Raw genomic sequence first — 22,226 nt, 5'->3', positions numbered from 1 at the left:
CCCCCCCGCCATGGGGGGTGGGTGAAGCTAAACACACATTATTATCCAGACAGAATCAGAACAGTATCATTAGGAAGGGAAAAGTGATGATATCCAGGCAGGTGGCAGTCTCCTAAGCAATAAGTTTTTTGTTGTTTAAAGAGACATCTGACCTTACATAGAACATCATTGTGTCAAGTCCTACCCCAAAATTTGCATCTAAGAAGATGAATTTATTTTGAGGGGCTCTTAAGAGGGCTTATTTATATTTTGGACACAGACAGCACACTAGGTACTATATAAATTCAGAGAATGGTCTTATTACATGATTGCATTTCCATGCATATACACATTTCCCTATTTAGGTGTAGAGGAATTCACCTGTTGCTTAAAAAAAAAAAAGATAAATAGTTGGTGTACTGTTTTGTTTTGTCCCTTCCTGGAATAAACTGTATTAAGCACCTGAGCGTTATACAAACCACAGTGGGTGAAACCAGAATCAATAACCCTATAAAATATAGCTATTTCCTGTGCGTATTGTCCAGAAAAGGGGAAAAGTACATGGATAAGTGGCTATAATATCAGACCAAATACAATACCAGTTAGAATAAGACATACGAATAAATTTTTATAAGCATTCAGAAGAGGAAAAGATTATTTCGGCCAGAGAGAATTGAATAAATATGATTTGGGAACCTAAACATATGTTTTCATTTTAAGAGTTTGCTTTCACAGCTAGTGAGCATCATCATAAGACTAGAAAAATATGTTGAAAATATGCATAACCAACTGCTATTCACAAATGATTACTGATAGGTAGGCTTTCATGTCATCCCTAACCCCTGATAAACTGCAGTAGGGAATGAATGGAGCATTTGCCAAGTATTTTGATTTATCTTAAGAAACCCTTATTAATTACGTAGGTAATCTTCATTTAATCTCCAACAATCCACCAAAGTAGTTATATAATTGCTTATGAGGAAGCCAAAGTGCAGAGAAGTTAAGGAACTTGAAGAGATAACCCACTTTGTGAGTAACAGGGCTGATATTTGAGCCCCGAGGTTAACTGAAACGCCATGCTTTTTTCCCTCAGCCTCGTCTCTCTGCCGTTCATTGATGACCTAATCTGGTTCCAAAGCCAGCTATGAGCAGTCAGTTCTCTCTTGCAGCCAGTCTAACAGGGAGTAAATGTCTGGCTGGTTGAAACTGGGCTTCTTGTGAATATTGTCAGTTATACTCAGAGCTAATTTGTTACACACTTAAATGTTATTAGAACTTGACTTTTTAATAATTTATTTATTTGTGTAATAACTGCATACAAAATTTTAAAAATAGTAGTGAAGTTAATGTCCTTCTTACCTTGACACATAGCTAACCAGTTTTTTGTTTTTTTTTTTTTCATGGACATTGTCAACTTTTTGAATATCCTTCCAGAATTGTTCTGTGCAATATTAACTTTGTGTATGTGTGTTTATTTATACACTTTTTTTTTTACACAAATAGGGGCTTATTATACTCCCTGTTCTGAACTTGCTCTTTTCATTTATTCTTTTAATTGTATTTAGATGACCTAGAAAGGTACTGAAAAAAAGAAAAACTTGATGAATTTGGAATATAAATTTGGGAATATGGTTGGTGTAAGCATGGGAACATTTGTTGGATAGATGTTCTTACTGATGGCAGTTCTCCTATGACATTAAAATATAACTCATTAAAGAATATTTTTATTTCCAAGAGCTCTTGATTACTAATTTTTCCTTCTTTATTACTTATCCATTGAAGTTGTTTATAGACAGCTCAGTGTGACCCTCATTCCAACTTCTCAGGACCCCACCTGAGTCCTGGTCTCCTCCCATCTTGAAGGAGGCATCACCCACACACTCTTCATAGCTGAGCCCACTTTTTAGGATGCAGTGGTGAAAACAGCAGCTAGGTTTTGCCCCTTTCTGCCTCCCTCCTGCCTCCCTCCTGCCTCCCTCCTGCCTCCCTCCTGCCTCCCTCCTGCCTCCCTCCTGCCTCCCTCCTGCCTCCCTCCTCCAACTGAGCCTCTCCCACATAGTTTGAGGCCCTCAGATATGGAAACAGCAATTGAAAAGAAGATTTGTTTGAGAACCCTTGTGGAACTGGAAGAATTGGCACCTTCCCTCAAGAAGGCTGGCTGGAGCAGCTGGGCTCCCTGGCCCTCTGGCCCCATGGGAGGGCACCATGGGAGGGCTTCTCATGGACACACATGTGACAGCACTGCCCTCCTGGTCTGGCCCATGGCCTTGAGTCTTCCTTTCTTCTCTTCGTTGGGTCAGTTTGCAAAGACACATCAGTCCAATTGATCAGTTTGAAAATGTTCAGATCCTCTCCCTCTGAAACCTCTTTGATCTGAGTCAAGTGTTTCAGTCAAACACATTCACTGCATGCAAGACTGCTCTGACCTGCCAGGCCAGGCTTCTAGACTCATTTCCCAAAAGTGGGACTCCCAAGGCATGAACAGAGAAAGGTTGTTGACATGTTTCTAAAGCTACCCAGCTCATCTTTTAAATCTGAATTTTTAACAAAATTCATAAAGGTCAAAAATAATATGGGTGAGGTCTGTCTGGAAGGTGAATGTGTCCTAAGATCATCTTGTCATTTTCCATCAAGCTTGGCCATGCCAAAGTGACTTCTCCCATCTCTCTTTTCGTGTTGTATCTACAGCTCAATGGGAATTTTAGGATTTTTTTTTCCACAAAAGTGCTATGTAGGCCTGGTGTGGTGGCACATGCCTGAATTCCCAGCAGCTGGGGAGGCTGAGACAGGAAGATCCTTAGTTCAAAGCCAGCCTCAGCAATGGCGAGGCCCAAAGTAACTCAGTGAGACCATCTCTAAATAAAATACAAAATAGTGCTGGGGATGTGCCTCAGTGGTTGAGTGCCTCCAACTTTAATTCCCAGTACCCCCTCCCCCCAAAAAAAGTGAATAAAAAGTGCCATGTATTTTGTCAATTACATTATTTTTCTCTTACTATGACTTCACATTAAAAGTTTTTGTAATTCATGTGTATTGATGGTAGTATTAATAGTATTGAAGGACCAATAACAAAACTTATGACACACACCAAAAAAAATCTATTTCTAATGAGGTCAATAAGTTGTAAGAATTCTCTAAGCACCTACTTGAAGAAAGTATACTTGCACATCCTGCAGACATCTGTGTTGTCTAGAAGTGTCTTCAGATCTTTATAGGCCTCCCCTCCACAAAAACACTCTCCTGTTGAATGCCAGATGCTAATTGAATTGTCTTCATGTCATAATTTTAACCTTGAAAGCATTTTCACATGTAAAAATCTTGTGTTAATCCTTAGGTCAACAGGGTGTTACTGTGCTAAAATTCTAAAAATAGCCCTCAAAGCCCTGCGTGGTCTGACTCTGGGCCTCATCTCTGCACTCTGGTCGCTCATGGCTACACAGGCTTCTCCCTCTCCTCCAACACGGGAACCTTCAGAGTTCTGAGGAGACTGGAATCGAAATTCTAGCACTCGGGTCCTCAGCAGGAGACATTCGTTCAAAAATCTGTTGACTGTAACAATGAAGGAAACCAAGATGAGAGACCCCATGCTTTTCAGTAGAATTATCCAGAATAGGGACCAACACCTCGTACTGGGTTCCCGGATTCCTAGCCCTGGTGCTCCCAAGAGCACCTCAGCTCTGCTTCAGAAGGCTCCTCTTGTCTGAACCTGGACCTGCACTGACAGCCCTGAGGAAGTTTGTCCTCAAAAATGACTTAACAATTTCCCTTTTCTCTTTGCCCTCCTTCAGGATTACAGCAGTTATATGCAGCAAGTGGCAGGGGAAAGGGATCTCCATCGATCATTTTTTTTTTCTTTTTCTTGTAGGCGATCTTTGGCAGCCAGACACTACCTAACTCCAATTTATGGACAATGAATAATGGTGCAGGCTGCAGAATTTCAAGTGCCACAGCTAGTGGCCAGAAGCCAACCACTCTACCACAAAAAGTGGTGCCACCTCCAAGTTCTTCCTCCTCCCTGGTCCCCAAACCCCCATCTAATCATAAACAAGTGCTCAGAAAGGCCACATCCCAGAGGGCTTCAAAGTAAGTTCACTGTAAACTTTTCAGTTTCTTCTAAGTTATGTCAATTTTAAGCTAATTGTACTTTTAACTTCTGGAACCTTCCATAAGGTATTGAACAAGAATACCAGCTGGGTGTGGTGGCCCACATCTATAATCCTAGCAGCTCTAGGGGCTGATGCAAGAGGATTCCAAGTTCTAGGCCACCCTTGGCAATTTATTAAGACCTTGGCTGGAAATTAAAAAATAGAAAGGGCTAGGTAATATAGCTCAGTGGCAAAGCACCCTGGGCTCAATTCTCAATGGTGGGGGTCACAAGAATACCCAATGGAGAGTAAAGACTAGGTACAAATAATTAAAGCATGCCAATGGCTGGGCTGTGCCCTGGCTGAGAGGAGTAGCCCCTGATTTTTTAGCCTCCCTGGGTGATTGTGGTGAGAGCTCCCTATACAATTCAAGATCATTGCCAACCAACTCTGCTGGCCTCTGACAGGAGCTACAGTCAGTGCCCCAGGTAAGCGTCCTGAACTGTGGGCTTGGAGAAAGGAAATGAAAACTTCTTCCTTTTTGCATCTTCTTCTAGTCATTCTACTCAATCATATCATATTTCAATTTCATAAAAAAAATCAATGCCTATTGGGTGCAGTGGCACATGCCTGTAATCCCAGTCGCTCAGGAGGCTGAGACAGGAGGACTGCAAGTTCAAAACCAGCCTCAGCAACAGCGAGATGCTAAGCAACTCAGTGAGACCCTGACACTAAATAAAATACAAAATTGGCCTAAGGATGTGGTTCAGTGGTCAAGTGCCCCTGAGTTCAATCCCCGGTACCAAAAAAATTGTTTTGATTTAAAAAAAAAAAAAGCCAATGCCTTCCCCCCCACACTTGTTTGTTCATGTTTGAGCATTTGAATGGGAAGATGAAGGATTGAGATTTCACTGGCATTATTCAACAAACTGAGTAGTGACAATATTTCTAGTACCTTGTATGTTCTTCTACCATTTTATACAAAAAAAAAAAAAAATTTCCATGCCTGAATTAAATTGTTGTAGGTCATCATCATCCTTCATTCCACCTCCAACCCTTCTTCATCTGGGGAAGCAGACAGGTACATAGCGTTGGTTCTAGCCCACATGTTCATAACACTAGGAGACTTCTCAAAGATACTTGGAAGGGACTAGCATTTCTCACCATCTGAACACCTTGAGGTTGTGGTGCTTTTCTCTTGCTCTCATTAATGCTCCCGTTCATTTGTCCTCCACAAGCTCAATTTTAGTTGTAGGAAAGAATCCTGGGACAAAGAAAAAATGTGTTACTGTTTTTCCTCTTTGGAGGGTGAATCAAATTCTGGATTTGAATTGAAAACAATTTTTTTGCGGCTGTTTAATCATATTGCTGCCATTATTCATTTATCCAACAAATATTTACTCAGCGCCTGCTAAGTACCAAGCCCTGTCCTAGGAATAACTTGCATTTTAAAGACTGCAGAACTCTCTGGAGCAGTAGCAAAGGGCGGTAGGGAGGCCGCAGTTTGTGGTTGAATGCCAGTGTCAAGATAGAAAGAAAGCTGCGTGTCCTCTCAACCTAGAAAGAAGACTGAAGTCCTCAAGGGTGCAGCCTGCAGGGGCAGACAGCCTGGCTCCCTTCCCCACTCCACACTTGACTGATTTGACATCTTTGGCAAGATACTTAATGTTTTGGCCTCAGTTTTTCCACTGATAAAAATGGGACAATAAGAATATCTGCTTCCTAGGTGAGTTGGTAAAAACCTTATACGTGTAAGTAGTAGTGCAAGGCCTGGCTCACCTGAGAACCCAGAGTGTCATCACCATCAGCTGCACGCTAAAGGCACCCTCTGCCCTGCAGGTCCCAGAGCCACAGCTAAAGCAGTGGTTCAGAAGTGCATGTTGAATCTGCCAGTTGGTTGCTCTCGGTGCATCCTGTCTTCCTTGCCACTGCCCCAAGTGGCCCATGTGGCTAGCTGGCCTGCTGTGAAGAGGAGGCTTAGGCATGGCTGCCTCTAAAGGCACTGTCCCTGCCTCCAACCCCACACCCGCCCCCACTCACAGGAGAGCTCTTCAGCCTCCCGAGGTGAAATCGCAGCTCTTTGGACAAACTTTGCTTTTCTGCATTTTTGTGGTTTCTTCTCTGTGACAGGCAGGAGTGTGGGAAAACCGGAAACAGCTCAGCATCAAAAATGCACAGAAGGGGGGAAAAAGCAAAGATTTCTTCAGAATTTAAGAAATATAATCCAAGTATCAAAAGGCATGCTGTGAGGCGGTGTTCCAGGAAATAGTTTCCAATTTGCCTTTAAAACTCCAGCACAGTTAGCTCCAACGGAGACCTTAATGTCCTCTCTCTTACATGTAAAGTGTTCACCAAGTCCCCACAGATATTTTCAAATATTTTTTGACTTTCAGGGGAAAAAAAGAATAGTTTTCTATCTGAACTGACTCAGTGAAAAACTCCCTTTATGAAATATCCAAATAAAAGCTTTTTAAATAAATTTACATTAATTTTACATTTATAGGAAAGTTATAAGAACAGTAGATTCCCAGGCGCCCCTCCCCCAGCTTTTCCCATTGTTGATGTCTTGCATCGCCCTGGGACAGTCCATCCTATGAAACTATCATTGATACATTACTATGAGGTGAACTCCATTTGTTATTTGGATCAATGAAGTGATTTTTAATCTAGAGAAACTTTTCATGGCTCTGAAAATCAGGATACTGAGTCTCAGTTGACATAGTCTTCCTGTTCTAGAGTGATTCTTGTTTCTAGCCAGCATAACAAGTTAGTTAATGTCTCTGTGGCTTAGTTTCCTATTTTAAAATTGAAATAATAATAGTACCTACTTCATTGGATCTTAAGAAAAATAAATGAATTAATGAATGTCAAGTACAAATATAGTGCCTGGCACATAATGTGTGTTGAATAAGTTTTAGGTATTATTACGTTTAATACCAAGATGGTGTTTGAAGAAATTTTCATGTAATTTTTTACTTCTTGCAAGATGTATTGCTTCATTTGCTTGGACCTTATTATTGCCTTTATCCTGCTCAATTCAGATTCATCAGGAACCCCAGTTCTGACTGGTGGTCCTGAGTCACACTCAGAAATGCCTTAGCTGCCCCAGGAGACAGAGCTAATGAGAAGTTGTAATGAGCTTTGGGCCATGCCAAGCCCTGTGTTTTTGGGTTGAACTTCAGACTTCTCCTAGCACAGAAGTTGGCATTAGACAGATAGAAGCAATTTCCAACAGCATCAAAGTTTCCACATCCTAGAGGGTTGAGTTTGGAGAACAATAGAACATAAAAGATGGAATGTCATTTGAATTTTGGTGCAAAGGGAATTGAGAGTCGGAACAGTGGAGTCCTATTTCTGTATGATAATATTCAAGTCACTTTCTCTCTAAAGGTTTTATTTTCCCATCTGTAAAACAAAAAGCCACTGTCCCTACTGGATAATTAGCCAAAATAACTTGTTTTTTGTTGATTCTTTTCAAAGCCTTTTTGAGAGCACATTTGTCTTTTTTTTTTTTTTTTTTTTTTTTGTAGTTGTAAATGGACAGAATGCCTTTATTTTTATGTGGTGCTGGGGATTGAACCCAGTGCCTCATGCATGCTAGGCAAGCACTCTACCACTGAGCTATGGCCCCAGCCCCACATTTGTCTCTTAAACCTGATGCTTTGTAGCCATTTTCCTCACCTCCTCTTAGCCCAGAAGTTCTTGTTACAGTTCTCAAATTCATTAGTTCCTTTAGGTGTGTCTTATTTGTGGATTCTGTGTAGAGAATGATCTAGATTCTCTTTTCCTCCTCTCACTCTCCTTCTTCCTCCTCCTGCATCTTCTTCTTCCTTTTTTTTTTTTAACCATTTCCACAGCAGCTGTCTTGGTTTCCTCTCTGATGTGTGCAGCACTTCACAGTGTAGAAGCCACCTTGGTCCCCCTTTTAAAACTCGCTCTGGTGTTTCTTTCAAGCAGTCAGCTGAACTAATTAGCCCAGCCTGGGAACTAATTAGGATGATAGCCTGCGTGCACCTAACTCCCTCCTCCTCAGAAGTGACCTTTTTTCTCAGAACTGGAATCATACTCTCCAGGAAATTTGGAGGAAAAAACCTGAGGAGATTGAAGTTTACCAGGCATGTGGGCAAAACTCAAGAGGCTAAAGGTGAAGTTGAAAGGGCCAGGAGACTTCTCCAAAGAAAGGAAGCTGTGTAAGAAGCACTGACTGGGACTGGGGGCTCAGCTCACGGGTAGAGCTTGTGCTTAGCGTGGGCAAGGCCTGGCCTCAAGTCGTTAGCACAGATGAAAAAAGGAAAGATAAAAGGACTCAGACTGAAGGATGGCGCTTGCTTCATGGGGCTTGCATTGCCTTTCTTGCCCTCATCTGAGGTCCTGCAGGGAGCCCTCCAAGGAAGCAGAAGCTAAGTGCTGCGCTGTGTCAGCACCCAGGACAGTGGTGTTTGCCAAAGGCTGCTGGGGATTAGGAGGGAGGAAGGCATCAAGAGCTGTGCAGCCCCATAAAACCAAATGCCAGTTAATGTGAGCTGAACCTTTGGTGAGATCAGCATTATGGTGAAAGGTGCTCAGAGGGTCATGTCATTGGATATACAAATAAGCATCAGGTGAATAACTGTGTGTGTTACATCTTTTATAATCCATGAGTCATTAAACTAGGGCAAAGTACTAAGGAGTTACAGTGGTCCAAAACTTGTTGGTGAGCATAGAAGATACAATATTGTAGATTAACCTTGTCTGTCAGCCATTTAGTCTTTTATGATATGTTGTGTGAAGAAATATGGTTGCATCTGCGGCATATCCATCCTTAGATACAAGGTTCTCTAACTTATACATTTCTAAAATGTAATCATAAAACTTCCATGTTGGAAGGTAAAGGAATCTGGAGGCACAGTGTAGGGACAGGCATTCAGTGGCTGGGCCCAAACTGTCACACACACCACCTGTTGTGCTAGCCTCAGATTTTTCCCAGGAGATTGCTGCTTTCAAAAGTCCCTACCAATCTACTCAAAAACATCTGTACAGCAAATGACAGATTAACCATCCTAAATATTGCTTTTGGAAAAATAGAAAGTAAGCACTTAGGAACTCACTCCTTGCCCTTTGCACACAAATTTTACCACTTAAGTGACCAATGAAGTAGTCAAAAGAGGGGAGAATTAGTGTGATTCTCAGGCTGGAGGTATTGGGGGAATTCCTGTTAGACATTACACAGGAAGGACTGGATTGAAGAACAACATTGAGGGCTTTTATATAGCAGCTTCCTGTGAGAGTAAAGTTTGAGAAATGAGTGGGAGACCTGGGGCAACCCCAGACAATAGCCTCCCACTCCAAGGGCCAAGGCCTGGGCCAAGGAAGACGTCAGGAGGCCTGCCACTTAGATTCATTCTTTCCTCTACTGCTCTCCCATGGGCCTAGGGGTGACATTAGGATGGCTTAGGGTTTGCTTCTGGCATGGACAGTAACATCAGAGAGATGGGTATCGGCAACCACCTCTAAGCCACAGTTGCCAAGGTTGTGTGGGGGTCCGTGGGGAGGAGAGCACATGGGAGTCGTGGATGATGGATCTTCCTCTATGATTCATATTTGTGTCATTTGAATTAAAATCTGTCATCCCTGCTGCTGGGATGCTAAAATGGTTGTTGAACTGGTCATATACTTGCTGGATATTTCCCATCCCTCATTTCCCTTCTTATCTGAGTATGAAAATACCACTTTAAAAGATTTGGGCAGGAATTTATGTGGCCTTACATAGAAGCCATATCAGGTCCTCCATGAACATGGGTCCTTAATGGCAAACTTAGACTTTCTTCTCTAAGGATGAGCGGATATTGAAGAATCTTGAAAGATCAAAAGAACCTCATGGAGAAGATTCAGAGGCTCTGCCAACCTCTGAAATAACAAAAGAAAATAACATTTTAGGAAATACTTGTATTCTTAACAGAATTTAAGAGTACCATATCTCATGTGCAGAACTAGCAAAAGTTAGCAGATAGAAAGTGTGGGCAGTCTGAGGCCAGGAAGGATCGCACAGAGCTGAGAACTGCCTGAGTGGGAAAACTTGAGTTGAACAAAGTCAGTAGAAAGCGGGCAGTCAGGTTATTTCAGAACCTGTAAAATAAAGTGCAGACATCAAAAATGCTGAGGAAAAAGTGCGCACGGAGAAATAAAAATGATGTGAAGAAAGATAGATTCAGCCTAAAAAATGACTTCCAAAAAGAGATGTGTAGTCACTATTATAGGCAAATTAGACCCAACACAAGGATGCAAAGGGCTTTGAATGATGTAATTAATAAATTAATAGATGCCTGATTTTGTATCCTACAGAGCTTCCCTGAATAGTTTTTAGGATTGAAACATTTCAATTAAATCCTCAAAAAGAAGAAATTATATAAGACCTAATTCTCTTAACATTAATTATTAAAATAAAAGTCTGAATAAAATGCCCAAATAATTTAAGAATTTTAAAACATTCTTTTAAATAACTTAGATCAAAATCAAGACAGACTATATTGAAAGTAAGAATTGTAGCTGGCCCTGGTGGTGCCTACCTGTATTCCTAGCAACTCTGGAGGCTGAGGCAGGAGGATCATAAGGTCAAGGCCAGCTTCAGCAGCCCAGCAAGACCCTGCCTCAAAATAAAAAATAAGAAGGGCTGGGAATGCGGCTCAGTGGTTAAGAGCCCTTGGGTATCAACCCCAGTACCAAAAAGAAAAAAAAGAAGAATAGTACACACCAAAATTTATATTCAGAATGTAACCAAAGACATGCCCAAAGGTAAATTCATAATCTTAGTCATTTTCATGTGAAGATATAGAAAGATGGAAATGAACCAAGATGCAAATGGCAGGTTGGAAAGAACTGTGAGAACCTTTCTGATCCCAACTAGAAAGGGAGATTAGCCAGGGAGATGATGGGAGGACAGTGGTGCGCACTCAGGCCACACGCCACCACACCTTACCCAAGCTGTCATCTCAGAAAGTTAGGGAAGGGACAGGGAAATAAAGCTAAGGAAAACAGGTAAAAGGAAATCAAGGCAAAAGCAATATTAAATGAAGAGCAAGCAATGAGGTTAGTGAAGTTCAAAGCCTCATTTGGTTTGGGTAGGGGAACAGGGAAGGAGAAAATGAGCTTACCTTTGACCAGAAAAACAAGAATTAAAAATGAGGAAAGAAATCTTCAAAAATAGGTATAGGCAAGACTGAAAAAATCTGGAGAACACTGTGCACAATTGTACACCACTAAATTTTAAAACCTTGGTGAACGATTATAAGTATTAAATTGGCTCTTCTTAAAGAAAAAGCAAACCTCAGTAGATTAAGGTAGAAGTTTTAAAACTATCCAAATTGGTTCTTCTTTTAAAAAAAAATGTAGGCTACATGAGTAGGCCTAGGTACAATTTTTAAATGTCATCTCTGAAATAATTCTTCAGACTTTTTTTTTTTCAATTTTTAGAGGTCTCTAAGAAACTGCCAGGTAATTTGCGAGTCCTTCCTGTGACATGAGGCCTCCTGCAGTGTGCCTCCAACCTCCTTAGCTTCTCTAGGCTCTTCCACCCCTGCTTCCCATCCCCGGGTTCCTAAGCGCTCAGGTCCCCTTCCTGCACGGTGCCCTCCATCCGGCTGAACCCGAGTCCTGCCTTTTATTCAGGATTGGGATGTAGTCTGTTTGGACGTGTCTCTTCCCACTGCCTTGTCCTCAGCTCCTCAGCTGACTCTACGTTTACCTCCTACTTTGTTTTTCCTCTCCATGTGTCCATGCTAAGTCTCTCTAAGGACAACGTCTGGGGTCGCCCTTCATCACACACACTCACCCACGCAGAGTGCCTTGTGCTTTACGTTGCTCTAGGTACACTTGACAGGACAGACAAGACCCCTGCTTTCAGAAAACTTACTTTTGAGAGAGAGGAGATAAGTTCAACCCCCAGTCCCTGACATAGCTTATATTTATCCCAAATTCTCAGTAATGGCAGGGGTGGTAATAGAGATGGAAATGGTGCTGGTGGAGGAGATGATGGTGGAGGCAGAGGTGGTGGTGGTGGCGGCAGCAGTGACAGTATTTTGAATCAAAGTATATACTTCAAGGATGAATAAATAACAATTTATTTATACTATAGAGAGTAGCATCTGGAAGGCAGTAGAACACAATTGTTAATCAGCCAGAATTTGAAATTCTGGCTCTTTTACTTAATTGACTTACCTAGAGATACATTTAAGCTTCTGTTTCATTACCTGTTAAATATCATAGGTGTGGCATGTCTATAATCCCAGCAGCTTTGGAGGCTGAGATAGGAGGATCTCAAGATCAAGGCCAGCCTCAGCAACATAATGAGGCCCTGTCTCAAAATAAAAAACAAAAAGGGCTGGGGACATGGCTCAGTGGTAAAGTACCTCTGGGTTTAATTCCCACTACAGAATATGTATATATACATATATATGTATATGTTTACAAAATATATGTAAAAAATACATTTATATATAAGGTATGTGTTAGATATCAAACATCTTAGGGTTGTTAATAGGATTAAATGAAATAGTGTTTTTCCCTGACATGTTATGTCCAGTATGTGCAGATTGGTGGACTTGAAATTTGTTGATGCTGTTATTCCCTATTAAAAGAAATCACAGGGCTGGGGTTGTAGAGCACTGGCCTAGCACATGTGAGGCCCTGGGTTTAATCCTCAGCACCACATAAAAATAAATAAATAAATAAATAAAATATATTGCGTCCAACTACAACTAAAAAAATAAATATTTAAAAAAAAATCACAGTTGGGTTCCATGGTGCACACCTATAGTCCCAGCAACTGTAGCGATGAGTGCAGGTTCAAGGTCAGCCTAACCAACTTAATGAGGCCCTAACCAACTTAGCAAAAGCCTGACTCAAAATTTAAAAAAAATAAATAAAAAGGACTAGGGATACAGCTCAGTGGTAATACACCCTTGAGCTCAACCACCAGTATCCCACCCCCCAAAAAAGAAAAAGTTTAAAAAGAAAAAGGATCACATTTTTGTTGTTGGTAACTTGATATTCGTAAGTGTGATTCGGTCCTAGCTAGCATGGCTATGGAAACTAAACACCTTCTCATTTCCTGGACACTAATAACTCTAGGCTTTGAAGGCGAAGGTTTAGTTTCAAACAAAAGAATAGATTCAGACCTAGTGATTTCTAGTCAGGGTGGCTCCATAAGTTGACGATTTCCTGTACCCCGCGAGAGAGAGAACGCTTAAAGAAGAACCCCATCAGGGCATAACCGTGCTTTCAAATAAGGGAAATATCTCTTTGGCCTTAGAATTTGAACTCTGCTTTGGGAGCAGGCAGGGGCAACGTCATGTTCAGCTCCTGTGGCATTTTGGGCCCAGAAGTGCCCTGCTAGGAGGAGAGACTAAAGCCAGGTTTGAAAATAAAAACTGATTTTTCAACTGGGGATGATTTTTCTCCACAGAGAATGTTTGGCAATATCTGGGGACAGGTCTGGTTGTCATAACTGGGGGCGCCATTGGCATTGAGGGGACAGAGGCTGAAGGTGCTTGTGGATGCCCTGCAAAGCTTAGGACAGTCCCTCACTGCGAAGAATCATCCAGCCCCAATGTTAGCATCCCGAGGCTGAAACACCCAACAGGATGCCGGGGGCTTCTCTGATGGAAGACAGTGAAACCGGTGTGAGCTCCCGAGGCCGCGTCTCTGTTTGAGACTGTGGACCACGGGGTCAGGAAACAGGGACACACAGCCTGGCCTCAGAACAGGGTTTCTAAACAGCACTGAAGCAAGGGCTCCAAATGCCACTACAAAACCTGACTCCAGACCGGGTCGGGACAGTGGTGGCGGCAGCACTAAAGCCCCAGACAGGGAGGAATAAGGGAGCAGAGCGACGGGATGGCAGGAGGAGCAGGGGCAGCTGTGGCCCGGTGGCAGAGCGCTTGCTTGTCATGTGAAAACAACAAAAATGAGCCTGCGGCCCCAAATTCCAAACATGAATGAATATCCTACTAAATAAGATGACCAACAAGATCCGAGGCTGGAATACTTGTCATAGATAAATCAATGTTTTTTGAATGGTCAGACATGTTATATCACGTGCTCATAGGAGTATCTATGGACCATGGCGTGGGGCTCTGATGGGAATATCAGAACCTGTAGACAAGCAGTACTTGAAAATACAATAACTGAGAATTTTCCAGAATTGAAGAGTACATGAATCCTCAGCTAAAATCATTCATAGACCCCAAATCAGTATACCTCCAGACATGTCATAGTGAAACTTCAGAACTTTAAGCAAAAAGAAAAATCTTAGGGATTGGGGGCATAGTTCAGAGATAAGAGTTCTTGCATGCAGGATGCCCTGGGATCAACACCCACCCTGGCCCCCCCCCCAGGAATGAGGGGAATGATAAGTCTTAAAGACCTCCTGAGAAGCCAGGAGAGTGGCACACACCTGTAATCCCAACTATCCAGGAGGCTGAGGCAAGAGGATCACAAATTCAAGGCCACACTCTACAACTCAAAAAAAAGGCAATCCCTATTACTTCAAAAAATGAAATAAACAAATAAATAAATAAAGACCACCTGAGAGAAAATTTACAAAGCAGCACAGAGTTCTACATTCTTAACAGTAATAGATGCTAGAATACAATTGCTAATGCCAAATATTGAGGTAAAGGGATTTTTCGGTCTAGAATTGTATACATAGCCGAATTGTCACTTGAGTGAAGGCAAAATAAAAATAATTTTTTTTTTTTAGTTCAGTCTCAGTTGGGGGATCTGTGAGATCACACATGACACTAAGACAACTTATATGTAATAAAGACTCCATGAGGTAAAAGTGAACTCAGAAGCATTGGATGACAAGAAACAGTGAAGGACAACATGTTTATGAAATGTCAATAAATGTTAAGAACTATGAAAATTGTTATTTTACATACAGATAGAATGTCCTTAAGACAACAAAGACAAGATACAGGAACCAAGTGCATTCAGGGGTAGTTGATGTATAGCAGGGTCTGTGTGAAGTTTAAGGGCAGAACTGAAATATTGAATAACTTTATAGCTTTCAAACAAACAGGAAAGGGAAATGTAGAAATCCTGTGAATCTAGTGGAAGGAGGCAAAGAGAAGAAAAGAAAAGGATGGTAAAGAGGAAAGAAAAACTAACAGTAGAAATATATGCACAGTCACAATAAACATTAACATTGCACCTTTTTAAAAAGTTCAGTTATAGTCTGCTTCAAAGAGACATACCTAAAGTTAGATCTCACAAAGAAGATGGAAAACAAAGGATTGGAAAAATACAAAATACTAATTTGAAGAAATACTGGCACAGCAATATTAATATTAAATAATCTGGAATTCAGCAAAAGGCATCAGGAGGGATAAAGAAAAGCATTTGTATGCACTTAATATTATATATTCAAAATATTATAAGTCAAAAACTGACACAGTCACAGGGAGAAATGGGTAAATCATTTGTCATAGTGGATGATTTATTTAAATATACTTCTATTAGTAACTGATAGGTAATTCAGTCAAATGCTACTGAGCATTTGGATATTTGAAATGTAGAAATGGCTTTTTAATCTTTTTTTGCCATCACTCATAATAAGAAAAACCACATTTAATATACAGTCCAGTAAAAAGACCTATATGTATATGCATGTGAAATAAAGCAGTATTTTCTATTGATGCTTTAGATTCTGATTGTGAGTGCCTAAATTGATTTTATAACCCATTTATGAGTCACAGTTCACAGTCTGACAAAATTGAGAGCCATGTATAGACTCCTGCACCCAAAAGGGGAGAATATGTATTCATTTCAATTAAACATGGAACGTGTATAAAAAAAAATTAGTGCATACTGTGTCTCAAATGAAGGCTCTGTGTATTTCAAAATATCGGTATCAAATAATTCACGCTCTTTAAGCAGAATTCACATAAATTTGAAAAAATAACTAGATTTTTTTTTAAGATGGAGAAGTTGAGAAACTTCATGAAATAAAGTACTGCCTTTAGAGATAGTCATAGTGAAAATTATAAAATAATTGGAACTGAAGGGCTGTGAAAGTACTGTGTATCAAATTGGTGAGCTAGCCCAAACTATCCTCAAAAGTAAACTTTAGTCTTAAATACACTTATCTAAAAAGACAAGAAAGACCGAACATGTGTGAGTTAATTATTTAATTTGAAAATCTGTAAAAGGACAAGAGAATAAACTAATGAAAATAAAGAAAAGGAAAAAAAACACAGAAATGGCCTCGAACAAACTGGCACATAGTGGAACCTGAGAGAACAGCCCTTTAAACCTTGTTGGTACATTGTAGATGCTCATTAAACACCTGTTGAAGAAATGCCTGAAACTAACAGCAAGCAACAGAGTATTGCCTCTGAAAAGATTAACCCACAGGAAGAAAGGGCCCATGTAAATAACTTCACGAACAAAAAGACATGTAGCCAAAAATGCAGTGGGATGGATAGTGTGTTAAATATTTATAAAATGGAGTTTTATCTACCACAACTCTACTAAATGTTTCTTGAATTGGTTTTGGAACCAAACCGTAGTTAATAAAGTTCCAGTGTTTATTTTCTAAGGATTGGCATGTTGTTGCTCTCTGAGATGCATATAGAATCTCTGGACTGATAGATAAAGGAAGAGATGCATGTCCCGTGTGCTGGCGGGTGCTTGAGTAGGAAAGGTGGAAGATATTTAATCAAAAAGTAAACATTCACCAAAAAAAAAAAAAAAAGTCAGGGTACTATTCCCTTTCTGGACATTTGTTTCTTTAGTGTACCTTGCACTCTTGGGGTTTCTTCTCTCCTTTGGGAATTGAAGGAGGCTGATTGTCACCATTATTTTATAAAAATGAGGACGTTCAGGGATGTTGCTTTGGAACCTCCACAGATGTGATCATGTCTATTCTGCCACCGCCCGGGCCTCTGCTCGCCGGGTACCGTTGAGCACTGCCCTCCACAGAAGGCCATCTCTGTGTGGTGGCATGAGTCCAAGATAAGCTTTGACTCCACTGTTGAAATAGAAACCAGTACCCGGGGTCAGAGATGGGGAAAGCCTCAAAAAAGAGCCCAAAGAGAAACAGCGCAGCAAACACCGCAGGCAACCTGGCGGGGTCACGAACAAGCCAGCCTTAAAGAAAGCCTGTCACTTTCAGAAAGTTCCCACAGATCCAAACAGCGGGCAGAGACAGGACAGAGGAAACCACAGGTCGAGGACATGAAGATGACAGAAAAGCACGCCAAAGCCACACCGACAAAACGGATGAGGGGGCTCCTGCGCTGCACCCACCCCTGAGGCTGTAGAGGCAGCTATGGGGTGTGCTCCTGATGCTGCACAGGCGGGGCCACCACTCAGATGGCTTGTGTCCCCTACATAGAGACTTTCACCAAAAGAAATCTTTCAAAATGATAAATACAGGCAGTATTTCATAGGGACATTATTTGTTTGAAATTCATTGTTGAATAATTTTTTTGAAGGCCCAGAAAAACTGCCCCCTCCCGGTAGGAATAATGCCCATTCCCAGCACTTTCTTAGATGTTAGAAAATTTGAAAGGTCAGAGTAGGTAGGCATGGAATCAAATTCTGGGCTAGGATGTATATATTTAATATTTAAGGAAACCACAGGTGCTAGCTGTGAGCAAAGAAAGGTGTACCTTAGTTGAAAGGCGTGTGTCAGTAGTAAAGGAGATTTTCCTAATTCTTTGTTGCTATGACACATGGACACGTTACTTGTATAGTTCTTAGGTGGCTCAGTGAAATCAGGCAGCTTGCCCTTAAGCGGTTTTTAGAAATCATGAGCAGAGGGCCTGGGGCTGGGGCTCACTGGTAGAGCACTTGCCTAGCGTGTGTGAGGCCCTGGGCTTGATTCTCAACACCACATATAAATAAATAAATAAATAAAAGGTCCATTAACAACTAAAAAATGTTTTTTTAAAATTCTGGGCAGAGAAGGACCTGAATTACCATCACCGGTGTTCGGTGAGCACATAGCTCTCAACCTTTGACTGCATCTAACACTTTTCCATCTCCAAGACACCTGCTCCATTGCCGAGAAGAGCACTTAAAGGCTAGGTACTGCTCTTCTCGGGTATGATTTAAAGTTAATAGCACTGTTCCCGTCCTGTCTTCTCAGCATCTCTGCCTGTAAAACTCTTGATACTTTTATAACTCCAGTTTTTCTGAGTTCACCTTTGGCCCCTTTTTCATATTCCACGTGTACGGGGATCAGGAAACATCAGGTAATGAGTACCGCTGCGTCAAATTCTCATTCAGCTTTGCACAGCAGCTACTAAGAGAAGGACAGTTATAATCTCAGTACAGTGGCTGGCGCCATCCCATATTCCACACAGCTGAAGAAGGACATGCGCTGTTCCTCCAGTCAGTTCCCACCCGCCTTTCTGTACCGCCGTCGTCACGTGTAAAGATAAATGTCTTATAAGCACAGCCCCTCAAGACCAGACTCCAATTTCATTTAGTGCCCAGTGGATCAGTGATTCATTCTCTTACTAGCAGGGGAAAAAATGTACATATTAGATTTATTAAGAGAGAGTCTGTCAATCAAATGAGGCCTTTCTTCCTATGGGATATTAAGAGTAATTTTGACTATGAGCTTTCTGTCTTGTAGGTTGATTTTAATAGCAAATTGCTGTTAATTTCCAGGTTCTGGAATGTGGTCATTCCCCTACAGTTTAGCACGAATATTTCATACATTGGAGCCAGTGAGTCGTCCAGTTTGATATTTCTGTATGGAGAGGCTTATCATGACTATAGAGTGCTGTTGATATTCCTAAGTAAAAATGGCAGCACTAGTAATAGTGTTTGTTTAGTCCTTACTCTGACACCCATCACTGTGCTAGGATGTGTTTTACGTTCACCATCTTGATCTTCTAGAACCTTTTGAGGTAGTCCTGTTATGCTATTATTACACAGTAACAGACCAAAAGACAATCCAGGATATAGATCCATCCTTCCCGTGTAAAATATGTTCTGAAATTCAGGTGTTCCCAGGTGCAGAGTCACAGACAAAGTAATAGAGCAGCTCAAACAAACCTGCTTCAGAAGTTCTCATATAGGAGTGGGTTGTCCAGAAGTTGGAGTGCATTTTCCCAAGGAAATGATATTAATATGACATCTTTCCTGTAGTGTGCCTGAGGGAGTAACAACAGACCTGAACCATCTTGTACACCAGTGTTGCCAGGGAAAATTCACTCAAGAATTTCCCTTCATATTGCTATGGACACATTACTCCACCAAAGCGGGATTCTCCTGTTTGAAGCAATAGAATAAAGCCAGACATGTTGGCTCACCCCTGTAGTCCCAGATCCTTCAGGAGGCTGAGATAGAGGATCCCAAGTTCAAGGCCAGCCTGGGCAGCTTAGTGAGACCCTATTTCAAAAAGAAGGAGGCGGGTGCAGGGGAGGTAGCTCAGGGTAAAGCACCCCTGGGTCCAATCCCCAGAATAAGAAAGAAACAATAGAATCATTAGGTTCAACTTGCAACTCAGCGCTTCTCAGGGCTTGGGGGGAGTTGATGGGAGGAAAGAGGATGGAAGAGGGAGCCAACTTGGGCCCAGGGCCTAGGGCCTAGGCCCAGGAGATCTTAGGTGAGATGAAGCCTGCGAGGGTGAGGGCTGGGTTGGCGTTGCAGAGAGGAGAGAGAGGGCTAGAGAGTTTGGGGACCCTGGAGTCACCTCTCCTCAGGCAGCTGCCTATTCACCATGGAGCCAGGGAGTGTGCCTTCCTGCTTCTCTTTTCCTGCTAACATGCAGGGCTTTCCCCCAAAGCAAGCAGCCCTGAGGGACTTGAACTTCCACGTGGGAAGGAGCCCATCCTAGGCCCTCAGGACTTTCCCTTTTTCTCTGGGACCTGGAAGTAAATGTCGGTCAGCAGGTGCTTTGGGCTCATGGGCCCATGTGGGGCTGAAATAAAATGCGTAAGCATTTCAGATGTGGCTGTCCTCGGGGAGGCTTGTGGGAGAAGGCAGAAGCCCTCTGCTCCTTTCTCTTCTCCCTCCACAGTTTCTCTGTCCCCAAAGGGAGAGTGTGGGGGTGGGGCGCACCTGAGCCCCAGATTGCAGCTTGCCCCAGGGAAGGGCCGAAAGCCAGCATGATCCTCATTTCCAATGGGCCGTGGCCTGGAGGGGCGCTCTCTCTCAGGGGTTAGGGACCCTTGGGCACCTAAAACTCTGCCCACGCACCGCTCTTGCCTCTTCTCACCTACTCACTGGTGCGCCGCCCCCCGCCCCCCAGCTTTGCTGGAGATGGGAATCATCTGTGGTGCTGTAAAAAGCCAAAGTTCTCAGACCCACTCCCAGACCCACCGAGTCAGTGTCTCCACAGGAAGAGCCCGGAAGCAAGTAACTCAGGTGATTTCTGTTAAGGAAGTTTTGGCAAAAACTGCCTGCCTATCCCCACCCACACATCACACCTGTGGCTGGTTCCGGGACATTCTAGGCCCTTGCTGGCTCCGAATCCTGGTGTATGTTTCATGAGAAGCTCTGTCTTGCCCCCTGCTCTGGGCTGGTGCCTTCTCATAACATCTCGACCCTACTGAAGAATGATTTCCTCAGAAAGGCCACCCTTGTCCCCTCACTAGCCAAATCACACTCCTGGTTCATCCTCTCCTAACCACTCGTGTGTTTTCTCCTTAGCATTTGTCACATGGTCTGTGTCCAGGGAATAATTGGTATTTTTTATGTGAATGAATGAGTGGAAAATGATGTTGGAAGAGGAAGGATTAGATTGAGTGTTGCTTCAACAAAAACAAAAACAAAGAGCTGGGCTCTGTTATCCCAGTAGCTTGGGAGGCTGAGACAGGAGGATCGTTGAGTTAAAAGACTCTGTCTCTAAATTATATATATATATATATATATATATATATATATATATGTATATATATATATATATATATATATATATATATTATAAGGGCTGGGCATATTTCAGGGACACAGCCACATCAATGTTTATAGCAGCACAATTCACAATAGCTAAATTGTGGAACCAACCTAGATGCCCTTCAGTAGATGAATGGATAGGGAAACCTTGATATATATATACACAATGGAACATTACTCAGCATTAAAAGAGAATAAAATCATGGCATTTTCAGGTAAATGGATGGAGTTGGAAAAGATAATGCTAAATGAAGTAAACCAATTCCAAAAAAAAAAAAAAAAAGCCGAATGTTTTCTCTGATATGTGGATGCCGATCCATCATGGGGGTGGGGAGGAAGCATGGGAGGAATGGAGGAACTTTAGATAAGGCAAAGGGGAGGGAGGGGAAGGAAGGGGGTATAGGGGGAGGGAAGATGGTGGAATGGGATGGAAGTCATTACCCTAGGTACATGTATGAAGACACGAATGGTGTGACTGTACTTTGTGAACAACCAGAGATGTGAAAAATTGTGCTCTATATTGTATATTATGGATTGAAGTGCATTCTGCTGTCATATATACAAATTAGAGTAAATAAATAAATTTTATAAAAAGGGGGGGTAATGAGGATGTGGCTCAGTGGTTGAGTGTCCCTGGGTTCAATCCCCAGTGCCAAAAAAACAACTACAACAAAAAAAGTGATTTTTTTATTAATCTCCCAAGTAAAACTTGAACGTATCAACTAAAAAATCAAGGCAGATGGGCCCACCAAATAAATGTATTTATGAGCACAGTGGGTCAAATTCCTTCAAAAAACATGTATCTGATATGGCATAAAATGTGGCATTAGAGACCTGCAGATACAGAAGTGCTAATACGATCCATGTCTTTATGGCGCTCACATTCTGGCATTGATGGCAGACATGAGCCACGCTGTACATGATTTCACAATTATAATTCTAATAACTGCAGGGAAAGAGTTCCAGAGACCTGTAAGAGCCTCGAGGAGATTGGCCATGGTTGTAGGACATTTCTGAGGCATGTAACTGAGGGCCCTCTCCACAGAGAACCAGTGACACTGTGTCCAGCTTCCTGTCAGAGTTGGTGTGAGCAGAGGTGCTGTGTGATGGTTTGTCATCCTCAGCACAGTTGACATTTTGGACCAGGTAATTTTTTGCTTGGGTGCTTTCCTGTGTCCTGCAAGATGCTTGGTAGCATTCCTGGCCTCTTCTTGCTAGCTGCTGGGAGGGAGGACCACAGATGTCTTGACAGTGCCACACGACCATGGTGGG

General features: G+C 42.0%; 1 protein-coding gene across 16 annotated transcripts in view; it reads left to right on the top strand.

The window, feature by feature from the left end:
- Ttll5 (tubulin tyrosine ligase like 5) overlaps nucleotides 1-22,226 on the top strand; it is a 258,831-nt gene that overhangs the window by 200,848 nt on the left and 35,757 nt on the right. For 13 of the 16 annotated variants that reach the window (XM_076849829.2, XM_076849826.2, XM_076849824.2 and 10 more), the window contains one exon: nucleotides 3,845-4,062. The exons of the other annotated variants lie outside the window; for them this stretch is intronic. In XM_076849829.2, the coding sequence (XP_076705944.2) occupies nucleotides 3,845-4,062 (218 nt within the window). The remainder of the gene's footprint in view (nucleotides 1-3,844; nucleotides 4,063-22,226) is intronic. 16 annotated transcript variants of the gene reach the window in all.

The sequence above is a fragment of the Callospermophilus lateralis genome, chromosome 3, assembly GCF_048772815.1.
Source record: "Callospermophilus lateralis isolate mCalLat2 chromosome 3, mCalLat2.hap1, whole genome shotgun sequence".
NCBI classification, from domain to species: domain Eukaryota; kingdom Metazoa; phylum Chordata; class Mammalia; order Rodentia; family Sciuridae; genus Callospermophilus; species Callospermophilus lateralis.
The sequence above is the reverse complement of the archived record's forward strand: the minus strand, read 5'-3'. Positions and strand labels throughout refer to the sequence as shown.